This window comes from Bison bison, unplaced genomic scaffold, assembly GCF_000754665.1.
Source record: "Bison bison bison isolate TAMUID 2011002044 unplaced genomic scaffold, Bison_UMD1.0 scf7180017864390, whole genome shotgun sequence".
In the NCBI taxonomy this organism is placed as follows: Eukaryota; Metazoa; Chordata; class Mammalia; order Artiodactyla; family Bovidae; genus Bison; species Bison bison.
Genome location: NW_011494962.1, coordinates 353452 through 372436, shown reverse-complemented (window position 1 = coordinate 372436; position 18985 = coordinate 353452). Strand labels below are relative to the sequence as shown.

At 35.8% G+C, this 18985-nt stretch overlaps 1 protein-coding gene and 1 pseudogene across 2 annotated transcripts; one reads left to right on the top strand and one right to left on the bottom strand.

Annotated features, from left to right (window-relative positions):
• The first annotated feature begins 253 nt into the window (after nt 1-253).
• Nucleotides 254-1190, top strand: LOC105002215 (annotated as a pseudogene).
• Nucleotides 1191-5914: 4724 nt separating this feature from the next.
• Nucleotides 5915-16642, bottom strand: KLRF1 (killer cell lectin-like receptor subfamily F, member 1). 2 transcript variants are annotated; one of them, XM_010858597.1, is made up of 6 exons: nt 16421-16512; nt 14125-14264; nt 12641-12796; nt 10031-10170; nt 9142-9254; nt 5915-6452 (listed from the first exon to the last, which is right to left on the bottom strand). In XM_010858597.1, exons 1-6 carry the CDS (start codon nt 16426-16428, stop codon nt 6344-6346), a joined length of 666 nt encoding a protein of 221 aa, XP_010856899.1. In that variant the 5' UTR covers nt 16429-16512; the 3' UTR covers nt 5915-6343. The 2 variants fall into 2 exon arrangements, with proteins under 2 accessions (XP_010856899.1, XP_010856898.1); XM_010858596.1 differs by having other exon boundaries at nt 6060-6452; nt 14125-14223; nt 16421-16642.
• Between the last annotated feature and the right edge of the window lie 2343 nt (nt 16643-18985).

Below are 18985 nucleotides of genomic sequence, written 5' to 3'. Positions count from 1 at the left end.
ATTGGCAGGGTCCATATACTGTTGTTCTAACCACTCCTACGGCAGTTAAAGTTGCAGGTGTCACTCCCTGGATTCACCACACGAGGGTGAAGACAGCATACCACACAGACCTGGAGAACACCGAGTGGACTGCACAGAAGGACCCCACTGATCCATGTGAAATCAAGATCATCTTGAGATAGAAGAAAAAGAGATGAAACTCTACAACGAACTCCTGCGAACTCTACAACGGACTTTCTGGTATCATCTTGAGACTAGCCATAGTTTCTGCAAAGGACAATGTTTTCATTTCATGGGCACATTCCTATGCTGACTTCATTAAAAAAAATTAACTGCGGGGTGTGTGAAGCCATGCCCATGTCTGTCATGGATGGACTCCCTTGGTGGGTATCACCTCTACAGAGGGGTGATATGCCTAGCTTATGTGATTTTTTGCATCAGGCAAAACAACAAAAATCGAGTATGGAAACTGTAATCACCACCCACTGGTTATGTGGGACTAATTTATGGCCTTGGCTGCCCCCAGGATGGATAGGGATGTGTACTTTGGGTCTAGCCTTTGCCCATGGAAACATCAGGTCAACAATACAAGAACCTTTAAATTTACCCTCCTGCAGGCTAGATGGTCATGATCAGTTTTCCACTGGTATGATTATTTGTCTGCTATATTTGTTCCCTCATTGGGTACTATGGACATAATGATCAGAGTTGAAGTTCTAGCCAATTTCACCCAAAGAGCCCTAAATGACAACCTGAGAATGATTCAAGCTCTAAATACTGAACAAATACAAATGAGGAAAGCGGTAATTCAAAATAGAATGGCTTTAGACATACTTACAGCCACTCAAGGAGGGACCTGTGCTATAATCAAAGCTGAATGTTGTGTATATATTCCTGATTTATCTGACAATATATCAGCCACTCTAGATGGCATGAAAGGTCAAGTAAAAGCTATGTCTGATGATAATCTTCCTTTTTGGGCTTCTGTTCTCTCACAGGTGAAGGGTGTTTGGTGGAAAACTATATGAGCCATTGTTATAGTTGCTCTGTTGATTCTGTTATGTCGACCTTGTATTCTCCAATGTGTTGTTAACTTTATATCACAGAGGCTGACTTCATTTACCCAAATATATACCAGGAAACCTAAAATGCAGTACATCCTGATGAGTGATGCTCACACTGGAAGTTGAGAGCATCAAGAGAGGGGAATGAAGGAGGAAAGGAACATGCTGAGCTGACTCCATCTTGGAAAAGAAGGAAACTTCATCTTACGTTCTCAGTGAAACTTTGAACTATGTTATAGCCATGGAGATAACATACCTACAGCCTAACAGGCCTCCTGGACTGATAAATACAAGATTCCATACCAAGATTTCCCATTGCCAGAAAGAATGTAATAATGCCCTATGTAGTCAGTCACCACTGTAATCTTTATGCTACCCATTGGTGTAGGCTACAATGTATAACCAGCGGACCCTTCTGATTATGAATCATGGCTGTAACATGATTGTATCTCCCTTTGACATTTTCCAGAGTAGGATTGGGGAATTTGGTGATGTGGGCTTATTCCCGTACACTTAGGGTATAGAAGGTTTTCACAGAAATTGGTCGGGGTCCCTGACTAATGAGGAAACTCTGCCTTGGACCCGCCAGTGTAATAAACCACACTCCACTATCCACATTGTCATTCTGAGTGAGTTTGCTTTCCGGAGCATCTGACTGCAACATAGAGAGTTGGGATGGACATGTACACACTGCTATGTTTAAAATACATAGACAACAAATACTTACTATACAACACAGGGAACTCTGCTCTATGTTACATGGCAGGCTGAATAGGAGGGGAGTTTGGGGGAGAATGGATACATATATATGTATGACTGAATCCCTTTACTGTTTACCAAAAACTATCACAACATTGTTAATTCTCTATACTCCACCCCAAAATAAAAAGCTTTTTTTTAAAAGAAAGAAAAGACTTAATGATTAAAAAGTTGTAAACATGTAGTGACAAAAATAACTGGGGCCAGGAAAACTGATAACAGTTTTACAGTAATCAGCTATATAGCAGTCAAAGAATCTTTACCTCCTCTCTGAATTACCAGGATAGTACTATCTGACACACATTTCCAGAGATGCTTAAACCTCTACCAAATGGAAGAAGTTAACTGCTTGATGCCCATTAACAGTGGCCCTCAGAGCTACTGGAGCCCAAGGATTGATAATGTTAACCCCTGTGATGCCACCCTGGTTCATCACCATCAGACAATCAGAGAAGTGAGAGGATCACACACCCTGAGAGGCTCACACACCCTCACTCCCCTCCTCCAGCATGCCTTTAAAAATGCTTTCTTGAAACCCATTGAGGAGTTAGAGTTTTTGAGCACTAGTTGTCCTGAACTCCTCGTCTGGTACCTGCAGAAAAACTTCTTTCCTCGGTGAAATTAAAACAACTGTGTACTTTCTCCCCTTACACTGCAGCTCCCTAGGAACCATGTAAAAAACATCACTGTGTCTTATGTATGGTATCAGGTATAGGGTTTCATGGTGGTTTAGTCGCTAAGGCGTGTCTGACTCTTAGGACCCCATGGACTCTAGCTGATGAGGCTCCTGTGTCCATGGGATTCTCCAGGCAAGAATACTGGAGTGGGTTGCCATTTCCTTCTCCAGAGGATCTTCCCAGTTCAAGAATTGAACCCTGTCTCCTGCATTGCTGGCAAATTCTTTACTAACTGAGGCCTTCCTGGTACTCAGATGGCATAGAATCCACCTGTAATATGGGATACCTGGGTTGGGAAGATACCCTGAAGGGGGAATGGCTACCCACTCCAGTATTTTGGCCTGGAGAATTCCATGGACAGAGGAGCATGGCAGGCTACAGTCCATAGGGTTGCAAAGAGTCAGACACGACTGAGCGACTTTCACTTCACTTCACATAGGGTTTCATAAGGAAGTAAACAGGAAGATAAAGTTTAGGAATTATAAAATTCACAGTTTAAAAATGAGATTTTTGTGTTAAAGAGAGTTATTTTCTCATACTTCCTCTTTCATCATTTGTGCTCAAAAGTGAAAGCGTTAGTCACTCAGTCATGTCCAGCTCTTTGTGACCTTATGGACTGCAGCCTGCCAGGCTCCTCTGTCCATGGAGTTCTCCAGGCAAGAATACTGAAGTGGGTAGCCATTCACTTCTCCAGGGGATCTTCCTGGCTCAGAGATTGAACCTGGGTCTCCTGCATTGCAGGTAGATTCTTTACCCTCTGAGCCACCAGGAAAGCAATTTTTGCTTGAGCCATCTTAAATTTCAAAGGATTATCCAACTGCTATATACGTTCTCTTCTCTTTTGCAGTTCCCTTCAACTGAAACATTTCTCCCTTCAAACTCAATGCCTTACTTTTTAGTTTAGCCAATGTATACTCAAGTCTTCAGTCTGTACATTTATTTGACATTTCCTTGGGAAAATCTCCCTGAGTTAGATATCACATTAAGTTCTCTCATAATAACTTACTCCACTGCCTTTTGTAATTTGTATATAAAGTTTGTGATTTTATATACCCAGTAAATGTTTCAGTTTTCTATTAAGTTGCTCAAATGAAGGAATCACATCTCTTCATTATTATACATTCAGAACACATCATGAAGCCCAGTAACACAAACATATTAAACTTCAAAAACATGTTCTAACTGGTAAGTGAATAACCATATCAATGATATGGACTATTACTTTTTAATGACTTTCCTAAGAATCAGGAGTGGTTACAGCAATGTGAAATTGAGGGACTTTATATTCACAAACTCTGTGACTAACCCAGAAATGCCATGAGTCAACACTAACATTTATTTGCTGCCTTAATTTCAAACTAACTTTCAAATAAGATCATTTAATCATGGATTCTGTCACCAATTTAAGAATAAATTTACTTGGTCTCTCAGTCAAAAAGCTCATCTTAAAATAAAAGTAATAATAACAGCTTCATTATGTAGTTGGACCAATTACTTGAGACACATTCACATCTTTTTTCAATGTTTCTGGATCATGGCAAGTGATAATAAACTGTAGCTTTTTGTTATCACACCATGATAATAATGATAATTATGAGCTCTGTCAACTGTTTGGGAATTCCAATAAAATGAAATTTATTAAGGTTTACTTCCTTTTCTCTTTGACAACAAAATCTTGAAATGATGTAAAAAGGATAAACTTGAAAGTTCTTATGTACTTCTGTCTTTAATAATGCAAGTGGATACAGACCAGCTGATGCTGAGAAAAATTAGAAGAGCAGGATCCAAACAAACAAAAATTTTTTAAAACATTGGAAAGTTTTCAAGATAAATGAAGAAACAGGAAAGATTCAGATGTAAAAAAATAATTTGGGAGTTATTCTTCTCCTAGCAGTATCTTGGTGAAGAGTCATCTGCTCAGAATCTGGGCAGAAAGTCATGGCCAGCAGACACTGTCCTAGTTGAGATAAAAATTGCTGTCAATTCACTTGAAAAAGCCCTGAAGACAAAAGAGGGCCAAAGATATTTAGCTTAATATTTTTCCTTCAAGCTACTTGCCAAATTACTAAACTTCACAGGGAAAGAGGCTAACAAGAAAAATGTGAAAAGCAGAGTAGCGTGTTGAGAGTCGTAGCATTGAGGAGAAAAAATTCAATCTCCAACAAGGAAAGGAGCTTTAGTAATAATCCAGGCTCTCAGAATTTCTAGAGGTCTGGCCATGGGTGCTAAGATAAATAAGAAGTGTTGGAATGGTAGAAAACAACAAAATATTAATTGATTACAAAGATAAAAGAGAAACTTTACAATGAAGTCTGATAAAATGAAAGTGAAAGTCGCTCAGTCATGTCTGACTTTGGTGATCCCATGGACGGTAGCCTGCCAGGCTCCTCTGTCCATGGAATTCTCCAGGCAAGAGTACTTGAGTGGGTTGCCATTAATAGGCACCATATTAGCCATGTGAACAAAGTAAGCATCATAACAATGGAACAAAAAACTTCATCCTCTGAAAGAATGAACAAAGCTTCACTACATTATTGCTCTGCTATTCCTGCCAAGGAGATATAACTTGAATATAACTATGAGAAATAATCAAACAAATTTAAATTGAAGAACATTTTATAGAATATCCAGCTTGTAATATTTAAAAGCATCAGCTTATGAATGTCAAAGGTTAAGGAAGTCTTCTAGATGTTGAGAGATTAGACAAAGTAACTAAATGCAGAAAATATTTCTGATCTGGATATTTAACTGAAAAGAACAGTATTTGACAATTGGCAAATGTTATAGAGACTTAGAGATGGTAGTACTGTGTCAGTATTAATTTGTTGATTGATAATTGTACTTTAATTAAGTAGGTTATATATTTTGTAGGAAACACATATTAAAATATCCAATGATACTTTAAATTTTATAATGAAATGCATCAAATTGGCAACTAATTCTCAAAAGGTTTGGGGAAAAAGTAAGTTTTTTCCACTGTACATATAGGATTCTTATAAGTTTGTGATAGTTTCTAAATTTAGATAAAAATTGCATAAAGTCAGCAGTAAACCAAAAACATTAACACTTTTTTACCCAGAATATCCAGTTTAAAAGTTTATATCATAGAAATAAAAATGCTACCATTTAAACAGATATTCAGAATACTGCATCATAGTTTATAGAAGCAAAAATCTGAAAAAAAAGTTAAAGTTAATGTTCATCAATAAAGGAGTGTAAAATATAAAGCCATGTGCATGTATGCTAAGTCGCTTCAGTTGTATCTGACTCTGTGCTACCCTATGGACCACAGCCTGCCAGGCTCCTCTGTCCGTGGGATTCTCCAGACAAGTACACTGAAGTGGGTTGCCATGCCCTCCTCTAGGGGATCTTCCAGACCCAGAGATTGAACCTGTGTCTCTTACATCTTCTCTTACATCTTCTCTTACATTGGCACATAGGTTCTTTACCACTAGTGCCACCTGGGAAGCCCCATAGGAAGTCACACTATGATGTAACTCAGAACTATATGAAATTTGCATAGGATATTGTTAACAATTAAAAAAAAAGCAAAATAACAGAAAAGCAGACATAATTTATTCACATTTGTTGTAAAAGAAAAGATGAATTACATCATGAATATAAATGTATGGGTTCACTTTGGATTATATTATCACACAAAGAATCAGAGGGTATATTTTAGATTGTTAACATGAGTTACTCTGTGACTAGGACCCATGAACATGACTGAGGGAAAATAGAGAAGCCAGGGGGTGTTTAATTGCAATTTTAAATTCTTATTCCTAAAGATTCATGTTAGATCAAAACTTTGATCCTTGATAACTCACTGTCACTTTTAAAATTTTAATATTGGCAAATCCATTTGAAAACACTGCTGCAAGTTTCAGAGTAAATTCCATTTTCTTTGACGGCAGCACAGCTATTTTCTTGAGCTGGTCCTTTTATGAAAAATCTGAAAAGGAGAAGATAAAGATATTATTCATCATCATTGCTGAAGACACCCATTCTGTTCTCAGTTAAAAACCTCCCTTAATTAAAAGATAATTCAAATATTTAAGGCATTTTCAAATACTTAGAGTCATGAAACATTTCAATACCTCTGTAATTTAGTATTACTGTCTGTGATAGAGAATTCCAAAGTCTGTTTGTAAATGACAGAGCTAAGAAGATATCTGTGCTCACATTCTATCCTAGTCTTCTTTCCATTGTTCCATGTCATCCATTTAGATTAAAAACTGGGAGTGTCACATGAGTAGCTCATTAAATCTTTCCTGGTTTTTCATATCCATTTGTACAATAGTGATACAAATATTTACCTCATTATGTTGTTACAGAGGTTAAATGACTATATGTTTGTAAAGAACTTAGTATACAAACTGACCCGCTTGCATTGGTGGTTCAGTGGTAGAACTCACCTGCCACAAACTGATCCATGTAAGCCCTAAGTAAATTATACACTTATTGTAATACTTATCCATAAAGTGATGTGTTGAATACAATAATGAAGTTATATATAAAATATTGTACTGTTAGTGATTTAGTCTGTTAAGAATTTATTTAAACTTAGAAAAAAGGTTTAAGAAGGGGTCACAGAAAAGATATACATGATTTTCAAGGCTTCCAGAATAATAGCGGAAAAGTAAGTGTTGGATTTTCATATTGGAAAATACACCTACATTTGAATTTATATATGTTTATGCTTGAATTTTGTATTGAATGTTTGTGAACAAAAATCCCTAGGCATAGTCCAGAGTTAAAACTCAATCCTAAAGGTAGTGTTTAGTGGATTTGGCATAAGGAAGAAACCTAAGTTAGCATCTTCATAAGTAGCCAATCAGGTCATGTCCATTGATACAACTTAGATCTCACCCATAATTTTATTCTCCATTCCAAATAATGTCTTCAGTTGACTTCCTTAGATTTATTAATTTAGTGCAGTGAGATAGAAAATGTGTGTGTTGTTCAGTCGTGTTCGACTCTTTGCGACCACATGGACTGCAGCTCACCAGGCTCCTCTGTCCATGGAATTCTCCAGGCAAGAATACTGGAGTAGGTTGCTATTCCCTTCTCCAGAGATAGAAAGTAAGTAATATTTATTACTTCACTCCTTTATTACTTAAGTAATAACTTATTAAGTATTAACTGAGTAAGTAATAACTGATTACTTAATAACTTAAGTAATTACTTAATAACTTAATAAGTAATAACTTCATTACTTAATAACTAATAACTTAATTACTTAATAACTTAAGTAATAACTGATTAAGTGCTTAATCAATATAAGTAACTACTTCTTACTTAAGTAATAAGGACAATAACACGATAGTATTCATTAACCAATAGTACTGGTTACCATAGTGAATGTTTCTTTTCACTGCTGTAATAAATTGTCAAAAATGTGGTGGCTTAAAGCAGCACAAATTTTTATCTTACAGTTCTAGATATCAGAAGCTCAAAGCTGGTCTTAAAGAACTACAATCAAGTGTCTTTGGAGCTGTCTGCTGCAGTCACTGGGGAAAAACTTGCTCATTGCCTTTTGCAGGTACTAGAGGTTGCCTGCACTCCTTGGCTATCAGACAACTTGGACCTCTGCATTTATCTTCAAATCTCCTCTGAGCCTGCCCCTACTTTCTCCCTCTCATAAGGACTTGTGATTACATTGGGCCCACCTGAATAATCCAGCATAACACTTCTATCTCAAGATTATTAATTTAATCACACTCATGAACTCTCTTTTAGACTTAAGGTAACATTCACAGAATTTGGGGATTAGAACATTTAGGGGCACCATTACTTTGCCTACCAACATAGGGATAATATTTGAGTTTGCTGGTCCTACTATAGTATAATATAGTTTTATAAATTAATACAAGTGCACAAAAGCATTCATAAAATTTTCAAAATCTCAATAATCTCCTGCAGCTGCTGAGAGCATTTAGGATTATTTTGTTCTGTCTTGTACTTCTTATTTGTTTTTTTAGCATTGTGATGATCTTACAGTATAAAAAAATCATGTAGAGGTTTTTTTTAATTACTAAAAATGACTAAAAGAATCATTGATACCAGGGAAGGAACCAAGGAGGAAAAGGGAGAGGATGACATTGGGAGATTGGGACTGACATACATATACTATTTGATACCATGCATAAAATGTATAAAAAAGGTAGCTAATGAGAACCTACTGTATAGCTCCAGGAACTCTACTCAGGGTTCTGAAGTGACTTAAATGGGAAGGAACTCCAAAAACAAGGATGTACAGCTGATTCACTTAGGTGTACAATAGAAACTAACACACTATTATAAAGTAACTATAGTCCAATAAAATTAATTTTAAAGATAAAAATTAAAAAAGTATTGAGAACTTTGAAAGCAGAAGACTACATTGTTTCAATGTACCTTTCCCTTATAAAGTGTGAGGAGTTTTAAAATCAATAAGTGAACAATCATTATTGTTTTCAAGTCCTTTTGCTTTAAAAACCAAGCCAAAATTTGTCATTACTCCAGCCAACATTCATTTTCATCCTTTCAAATTCTTTAGTACCAAGAACTATTTGAGTTCATTTTGATATGTTTATAGATGCTTTAAGGAGATAAATTCTCTGATAGACAATAGATCATACTGCCTTTTGGGAAAGACTCACATCTTTGAATCCAAAGGAGAATCATCCACCCAGGTCCATGTTCTTTTCAGGGAAGTAAAGTTAAGCCCAATCCACACATAGTTTGATTGTTTTAGAGTTTTCTGTATAAAAGCCTAAAAAGTGGGTGATGAGTAATTAAATGAACAGGATAGCTTAATGATTTAGACATACTAAATAAGATTTTAGAATTCTACTGGACAACTCACACTCTACATGAAGGCTTTTATCCTAGTCAATCATCTTATTTACACATACATTATATATCATATGGACTTCCCTGGTGGCTCAGCTGGTAAAGAATCCTCCTGCAATGTAGGAGACCTGGGTTTGATCCCTAGGTTGGGAAGATCCCCTGGAGAAGGGAACAGGCTACCCACTCCAGTATTTTGGCCTAGAAAATTTCATGGGCTGTATAGTCCATGAAGTTGCAAAGAGTCGGACACAACCAAGCAGCTTTCACTATATATCATGTACCAGGACATACGCTGTGAAGTGAAAGTGAAAGTGGCTCAGTCGTGTTTGACTCTTTGCGATCCCATGTAGCACACCAGGCTCCTCTGCCCATGGAATTTTCCATGCAAAGATACTGGAGTGGGTACCTGTCCCTTCTCCAGGGATAGAACCACGCAATCGAACCACGGTCTCCTGCATTGCAGGAGGATTCTTTATCAGCTGAGCTGCCACTACCTATAAATTAAACATCAATATTCAGACCATAATTACCCCAAGTCAAGGGAAGCACTGGATTCCAGCTCAGAATTTAAAAGGGCACCAAAAGTTCAGTAGCCAAGATAAAAGATAATTTAATGAAAAGGTGGGAAGAAATTTGAGATAAGCCATTTTAATGGCAAAGGAGCAAGTATCATAAGCTTGATACTAAACCACTTACCAGTTCAAGTTGGTTCTGAATAATTAGTAGATGAGATTTTTCCCCCAAACAATATTTATAACTGTCACTCCAATTTTTCATCTCATTAGAGAACCAATAGCACTTTTCTTGATATTTCAGCCATTCTGATGAGCACATTCCTACAAATTGACAGTGAAAATACTTGCATATTGTATGAAAAAGAGTAGAGCTATGATAAAATCATAACAAAGTGTTCAGACTCAGACAAGTTATCCAAAATACAAATGAGAGTCCATGAAAATTAAGAAAACTGATTTATTTTAAAATATTTCTTTTATATTTTTGTCTGTGTCAGCTCTTCATTGCAGCATGCAAGCTTCTCTCTAGTTGTAGCAGGCAAGCTCAGTAGTTATAGCATGCTGGACTAGTTGCCCTGGGGCATCTGGGATCCTAGTTCCTCAACCAAGGGTCTAAACCAGGTCACCTGCATTGGAACTTAGATTCCTAACCACTGAACCATCAGGGGAAGTCCCAAGAAAATTAATTTAGTAAGATGAAGCAAAACCTGTGTGTGTGTGTGCTAAGTCACTTCAGTTGTGTCTGACTCTTTGCCACCCTATGGACTGAAACCCACCAGGCTCCTCTGTCCACGGGATTCTTCAGGCAAGAATACTGGAGTGGGTGGTCATGCCCTCCTCTAGGAGATCTTCCCCACCCAGGGATAGAACCTGCATCTCTTATGTCTCCTGCATTGTCAGTAGATTTTTACCACTATTGCCACGTGGAAAGTCTGAAGCAAAACCTAGACAGATATAAAGGGATTTTTTTTTCATGTCATAACCTAATATGATTACTAAAATAACATGTACCAGTCAAGATATACATAGCATTAACGCTATGAGAGATTAACTATTATCTATACCATTTGCCGGAGAAGGCAATGGCACCCCACTCCAGTACTCTTGCATGGAAAATCCCATGGATGGAGGAGCCTGGTAGGCTGCAGTCCATGGGGTCTCTAAGAGTCGGACACGACTGAGCGACTTCACTTTCACTTTTCACTTTCATGCATTGGAGAAGGAAATGGCAACCCACTCCAGTGTTCTTGCCTGGAGAATCCCAGGGACCGGGGAGCCTGGTGGGCTGCCGTCTATGGGATCGCACAGAGTCGGACACAACTGAAGTGACTTAGCAGTAGCAGCAGCATACCATTTGCTTAGCATTTATCCACATAATGTTTTAGAAATCTTTCTCATTGCTTTATGTGTGTAAATTGTTTTTAATATTTCCTTTTTGATATTAAGTAACATTGAGATGAATAACAATTTTTTATCCTCTTTATAATTGCAGGTCCTTTGATTTTCTTAAATTTAAATTAAGGCATTCTCAAATTGAAACTGAGACTTTCAGAATAACAATGAAGAAAAATGTAGTATAATATAAAAATATAAGCACGGATCAACATAACTGTTCAAACTTCTGGCCTTTACAATCTCTTTATTTTCTGAGACAAAATTTATGTAACATAAAATTCACAATGCTAACCATTTTAAAGTACAAAAGCCATGGGTTTTATAACATCCAAAAGATGTACAAACATGATGCACACCTATCTAACTCCAAAATAGTTTTCTCACCCCAAAATGAAAAGAGGAGTGTGGGATTTCTCTTTAGGGTGATGAAAATGTTTTGGAAGTAGATAGATATGATAGTTGCACATTTGAATGTCATAACACCATTGATGTTTAATTTTAAATAATTATATTTGTTAACATTACCTGAATAAGAAAATTAACAGGAAATTAATTTCTTATAGTTAATTATGCAGTATTTAGACTGACTTTAATGAATGCTTAATGGTGTCTATTTGATTCCATGTTTACCCATCAAAGCTTTCTTACTTCTGAAAAAGTTTCATTACATAAAGGGAAATTAGATAGCCAGAGTATAAAAAAGCGGTAAAATTATAATATTTCAATTGGATGAGGACTTGTACATGTAAACAGACAAGTAATCTGAAAGAAAAGAGTGTTAATAAGTAAATATAATACATACGACATTTTTACATGGGATAAGGAAACTGTAAACTAGTGGATTTCAGAAAAATTCTTTGACAAGTAATTATAGAATAAATCAACTGTACCTTTTTCACATATCAAACTATCAAATAAAAGTCAAAGGTTCAAAGAATAAGTGTTAAAAATTTAAACTAAAAGAAAAGTTGAAAGTAGGAAGAACAGTTTCCCAAAAGTCTGGATGGTTGGAAGTTCTAACTTTAAAATCATAACAGATAGCCTGTTAGATATAATTACTTTTATCCATTTTGTATTTGAAAAAAGGATAAATGAGACAAAAAATAGTTATTTACATCATTCCTTACGATCACAATTAATTTTCATGTTTATATATTTCAATATGATTTTAAATTCCTAGAGGGAAGGGCCTTTTTATGTTGTTTTACAGCTGTCCTTCCACAACAACAACAAAAAAAATTTAAAAATATGTGAATCAAGTTTTGAGTAAAAAGCAGATTTATATCAAGTCTTCATTAATTTAGTCTACTGCATACCTCTTCAATGGGATTTTTTTTTTCAAACTTAGAAAATCCAAATGATTAAAAGTGATAGAGGCCAAAGCCTTGAGAAATACCTTTATGACCTGTAGCTCTAGAAACACAGTGGTCTGCATCTTTCTTATGTATATTGCCTCTTGTGTCACTATTGACTTCCAAGTATCCAGTATCATCATGCTGGGTGATGTTTGAATTATACTGTTTTAGGCATTTTGGCAGCACTTCCTGAGAAACTTGAAAAGAGGATTATTTTAAAGTTGAGAAAACATCTTCTCTAGGCAATGTCTCAGAGACAAATTCTTCAGAACAATTCAGATGGTTGGAACAAGAAATAACTGAAGGGATAATGATAAATTTTCTTTTAAAACATGTTTGTGTTTAATGAAAAGTGAATTAAAGTGTTACACAATGAATTCATGTATAGCACCTGTATTTGCTTAGGATCTATTCTGTGCCAGGTATTGTCCTAAGAATTTGTCATACAATAATAAATACAGCAAAGTTCTAGTTCTAGGGGTTATGCATGCTCTTTCCATGCTTTTTTTTTTTTTTTTTCCATGCATTTTTTAAGTGCACCAACAGGTGCATTTTCATTCATTAATTAATTCATTCATTATTTAATTATTGGAATATGGTGGCTTTACAAATGTCGTGTTAGCTTCTGTTGTACAGCATAGTGAATTAGCTATATATATACACATATATTCTCTCTCTCTTGAGCCTCTCCACAGCCATCCCACCCCTCTAGGTCATCACAGAGCACCGAGCTGAGCTCCCTGTGCTGTACAGCAGCTTCCCACTAGCAATCTATTTTACACATGGTCATGTACATATGCCAGTGCTACTCTCTCAATTCGTCACACCCTCTCTTCCCACTCTGTGTTCACAAGTCCGTTCTCTACATCTGCATCTCTATTCCTGCTCTGCAAATAAGTTCATCAGTACCATTTTTCTAGATTTCATATATATATATATGTTAATATACAATATTTGTTTTTCTCTTTCTGACTTACTTCAGTCTATACGTTGTATTTAGCCCAGTCTACCCTAAATTTTTTTAATGTTTTTTCCACTAAAATATGGGATTTCTCACCATGACTATTCCTTTTTTTTTTTTTTTTGAAGGATTTGTAGCAATGTTTGGAGTCTAAAGATTGTTCAGCAAATATTTGGACAAAATCAAGAGTAAAGTGAATTCAACCTTAAATAATAATGTATAATTTTTTAAGAAAAATAATGTAATTCAATCTATTCACAGATATCTAAGAAATCCTGAAGTATGATTTCAAATACATTACATACACACACACTTACATACACTTTTCTCCTAGTAAACTGTATGCCACTTGAGGACAAAATATGTACCTGATTCAAATACTTAATCAATATGTTACTGTGGGGCATAATATATTGCTTTATACATAGTTAAATCATTAAATCTTTAAATTTAATCTCGTTAAATCTTTGTTAGTGTAAAGAATAATGAATGAATATGAAAAGAGTAATAAGAAACAAGTAAACATTTTTCATTTTTTTATTTAATTAAGATCATTTAACTTACCTAACAGACTCAGGGTGATCAAAGTCAAAACCAGAATGCCATTTAGTCCTCCAGATATCCCCAATAAGATTTTATATCGGTGTGACATCACAGAACAGTCTAACAGATTAATCACATAAATTAGCTTGGAAAGTGCATTCCTGTGAAGTGATGGCAATTGTAATAACAAGGTTGTACACAATATAGATTTTGAATATCATAGAATATTAGGCAATAGCAACATAAAATCTAAGGAAACAGAAAAATACATATTTATCTTATTTAGCAATGATACTACTCCGGATGATCAGAATGGTGGGAAGAGAAAAGCTACCTTTGAAGTTGCCAATCCTGGTCAGGAAAGAGTGTAATAAATCACACAGAACAGTATCTCAGGGAATTAGTGCACACCTTTTCTCTTATAGTAATATTAACAAAAATAGTAAAATAAGTTTTATCAGAGTTCAATTAAGGAATATTTTACATTTCCCAGATTGCTTTTGGATATTTTGATATAGTACTAATGATAGTCAATAAATTTCAACACATGTAATAAAATGCCATTATATTAAAAATCAAACAAATGATTATCAGAAAATGTTAGGATAAAGAGTGTAGAAGCCTATTCAAATTCAACTCAGACTTAATTATTTCTCCTAAGTATCATGGGATAACTTTCAAAATATGAATTTAAGGCATGTTAAATTCAGCATTATGAAGAAACTAACATTTTCATTACCCTGAGAAGTGGTATAATTTAACTTAGAAGCTTAGAACACAAGCACTTTACCATCAAAAACAAATGTATTTTAAACAAGCAAAAACCAATGATTTTTAAGAGTGTTCACACAAAAATCTTAAACATATTAGTAGTAGTCAAAACATACCATGATTATGCTGAATTTATTCTAGGAATACAAGAGCTGTTCAATAGTAAGAAATCCATTCATCTCACATTCATAGAGCTTGGGTAAAATATATCATCATCTTACAGAAGTAAAAAGCAAATAATATCCACCACTTTATGCTAAAAATTAAAGATGAAATTGATGGGCACTTTTTAAAGAGAATAGTTCTTTGCCTAATGAAGCTAACATCATCCTTAACAGAGACACATCACCAAAATAAAAAGCAAACAAACAAAACAGTCAGTATATCATGAATACAGACTTGAACAAGTGGAAATTCAGCCATGAGTGCTTTGAAGGCTAAATGTCAGAGATAAATGTTCCTTAAGTTGATTGATAAATTAGGAAGCATTTAATATACCATAAAACTACATCTCTTTTTTATTTTTTATTTTGTTGTTTATAATGAAAGTGTCTGCAAAATGTATTATAAAATTATTCGGAAAATAAACAAGTGAGAACAGTTAGGTAAACACTGAAAAAGATGGAAATATAAAATTGTTGATTAGATTAAAATGTCATGTCTAATTCCCAATTTTACAAAATGTTACCAAAGTTTACTAAATACCAGCAAAACATATTAGTAAATAATGATTATTAGCACATGCCACTTAAATTACTAGGAGTTGCAAATTTATTATTTTACATTTTCCTGACCTCTTTTTCTGTGCTAAGACACATTTTGGTTTACAGATGCCATCTACAAACTGAATGTGAGAAACGTTTTCACGGAAGAGCCCCTACATTTTGTGGTCTTTCGTGTTAATATCTCTATTGTCCAAACAAGTTTTTTCACCTGATGAAAAACATATTTAAAAATTTTTGACATGCTGAATTAAAAGTTGATACTTTAAAATGTCATTATTTTATAAATGGTAAAAAGGTGAATGACTGGCACCAAAGATTCACTTTTTAATTATTAATTTTAACTAGATGTGTATATTTCCTAGGTATATCCTTAATAATATGAGGCAAAATATTACTTCAAAGCAAATAGCTGTTAGTCCCATATTGATAAAGAGAAAGAGAGAAAAGATAGACGCAGAGACAGACAATGGAAAAATATCACAAAAATGAAACAGTCCAAGAACAGAAAAACAAAAAACAATAATGGAAACTTCTATCCACATTAATATTCATATGAATATTATTGTTCAATCTCCAAGGCACGTCCAACTCATTGCAACCCCATGGAGTGCACCATGCCAGGCTTCCTGTCTCACACCATCTCCCAGAATTTGCTTAACTTCATGTCTATGGCAGGGCTCATAGATTTACGAAGTTTCTCAAACCCCTTCACCATAACAAGGCAGTGATCCAAGAAAGGGCACATGAATATCAACTTATAGTAAATCCTCACGCATATTAATCCACAACAATTAAAAAAAAAAAAAACCTGAATTCCATACCTTGACATTTAAATTGAAATGTTTGGATAGAACTCCTTTTCTTCAACTGTGTGTTCAAGGTCATGTATGTTTCTTCATCTTGCATCTTCAAATGTGGGTGGATGTGTATGTAAAATTTTATGTTTTGTTTTTTTAAATATGCAATAAGAGAAGAATAATAAACCCACTGCTAATCAGAAACTGGCCTCAAATGGTCCACTCAAGGTACATACAACAGGTTCACAGTTTCATCCACTGGTCGAAAACCTCAAAGGAAATGCTATTTTTGATTTCCGAGCAAAGATAACACATAATTTCTCAACCGTCCACCACACATTGAACTTAATATAATGTTTTTTTTTCTTTTAAAACTTCCTCCTGATAAATTTGTAAGGTCAGGGAAATGAAAATTGTGCACTTCTTCAGTTCAGTTCAGTCGCTCAGTCATGTCCAACTCTGCGACCCCATGAATCACAGCTCACCAGGCCTCTCTATCCATCACCAACTCCCGGAGTTCACTCAGACTCACGTCCATCGAGTCAGTGATGCCATCCAGCCATCTCATCCTCGGTCGTCCCCTTCTCCTCCTGCCCTCAATCTCTCCCAGCATCAGAGTCTTTTCCAATGAGTCAACTCTTCGCATGAGGTGGCCAAAGTACTGGAGTTTCAGCTTCAGCATCATTCCTTCCAAAGAAATCCCAGGGCTGATCTCCTTCAGAATAGACTGGTTAGATCTCCTTGCAGTCCAAGGGATCCTCAAGAGTCTTCTCAAACACTACAGTTCAAAAGCATCAATTCTTCGGTGCTCAGCCTTCTTCACAGTCCAACTCTAACATCCATACATGACCACTGGAAAAAACATAGCCTTGACTAGACAGACCTTTGTTGGCAAAGTAATGTCTCTGCTTTTCAATATGCTATCTAGGTTGGTCATAACTTTCCTTCCAAGGAGTAATCGTCTTTTAATTTCATGGCTGCAGTCACCATCTGCAGTGATTTTGGAGCCCAGAAAAATAAAGTCTGACACTGTTTCCACTGTTTCCATCTATTTCCCAAGAAGTGATGGGACCAGATGCCATGATCTTCATTTCCTGAATGTTGAGCTTTAAGCCAACTTTTTAACTCTCCTCTTTCACTTTCATCAAGAGGCTTTTGAGTTCCTCTTCACTTTCTGCCATAAGGGTGGTGTCATCTGCATATCTGAGGTTATTGATATTTCTCCCAGCAATCTTGATTCCAGCTTGTGTTTCTTCCAGTTCAGCGTTTCTCATGATGTACTCTGCATATAAGTTAAATAATCAGGGTGACAATATACAGCCATGACGTACTCCTTTTCCTGTTTGGAACCAGTGTGTTGTTCCATGTCCAGTTCTAATTGTTGCTTCCTGACCTGCATATAGGTTTCTCAAGAGGCAGGTCACGTGGTCTGGTATTCCCATCTCTTGAAGAATTTTCCAGTTTATTGTGATCCACACAGTCAAAGGCTTTGGCATAGTCAATAAAGCAGAAATAGATGTTTTTCTGGAACTCTCTTGCTTTTTCCATGATCCAATGGATGTTGGCAATTTGATGTCTGGTTCCTCTGCCTTTTCTAAAACCAGCTTGAACATCTGGAAGTTCACGGTTCACGTATTGCTGAAGTCTGGCTTGGAGAATTTTGAGCATTACTTTACTAGCGTGTGAGATGAGTGCAATGTGTGGTAGTTTGAGCATTCTTTGGTGTTGCCTTTCTTTGGGATTGGAATGAAAACTGACCTTAGAGCCAAATTAATAATAGCTAGTTGGTCTTTTGCATTAGCTTAAATAGGTGAGTTTTCAATTATATTCCCAAATAGATGGATGTTTGATTTATTATAATAGCTTGCAATTACTCAACAGTTAAATTCTTTCCTGATCTTAAAACAACACTGATTATAAATTATACCAGTAATTTAATAGTATAATTTAAAGAAAAAAACACTGGCAATATTTTTTGGCATTCTAAAGACCCTTATGGAAGAAAGTGAAGAGAAACTAAAAAGCCTCTTGATGAAAGTGAAAGGTGAGAGTGAAAAAGTTGGCTTAAAACTCAAAATTCAGAAAACAAAGATCATGGCATCTGATTCCATCACTTCATGGGAAATAGATGAGGAAACAGTGGAAACAGTGTCAGACTTTTTTTTTTTTGGGGGGGGGGAGCTCCAAAATCACTGCAGATGGTGACTGCAGCCATGAAATTAAAAGACGATTACTCCTTGGAAGGAAAGTTATGACCAACCTAGATAGCATATTGAAAAGCAGAGACATTACTTTGCCAACAAAGGTCCGTCTAGTCAAGGCTATGTTTTTTCCAGTGGTCATGTATGAATGTGAGAGTTGGACTGTGAAGAAGGCTGAGCACCGAAGAATTGATGCTTTTGAACTGTGGTGTTGGAGAAGACTCTTGAGGATCCCTTGGACTGCAAGGAGATCTAACCAGTCTATTCTGAAGGAGATCAGCCCTGGGATTTCTTTGGAAGGAATGATGCTGAAGCTGAAACTCCAGTACTTTGGCCACCTCATGCGAAGAGTTGACTCATTGGAAAAGACTCTGATGCTGGGAGGGAA

Excerpts from the sequence above, each read along its gene's own strand:
- KLRF1 (XM_010858596.1), bottom strand. The coding sequence starts at position 16,505 with ATGCAAGATGAAGAAACATACATGACCTTGAACACACAGTTGAAGAAA. Across the intron at positions 14,224-16,420 it reads ATTTCAATTTAAATGTCAAG|ACTGTTCTGTGATGTCACAC; the intron begins GTATGGAATTCA and ends TTAATCTGTTAG. Across the intron at positions 12,797-14,124 it reads GATCACCCTGAGTCTGTTAG|TTTCTCAGGAAGTGCTGCCA; the intron begins GTAAGTTAAATG and ends CCTCTTTTCAAG.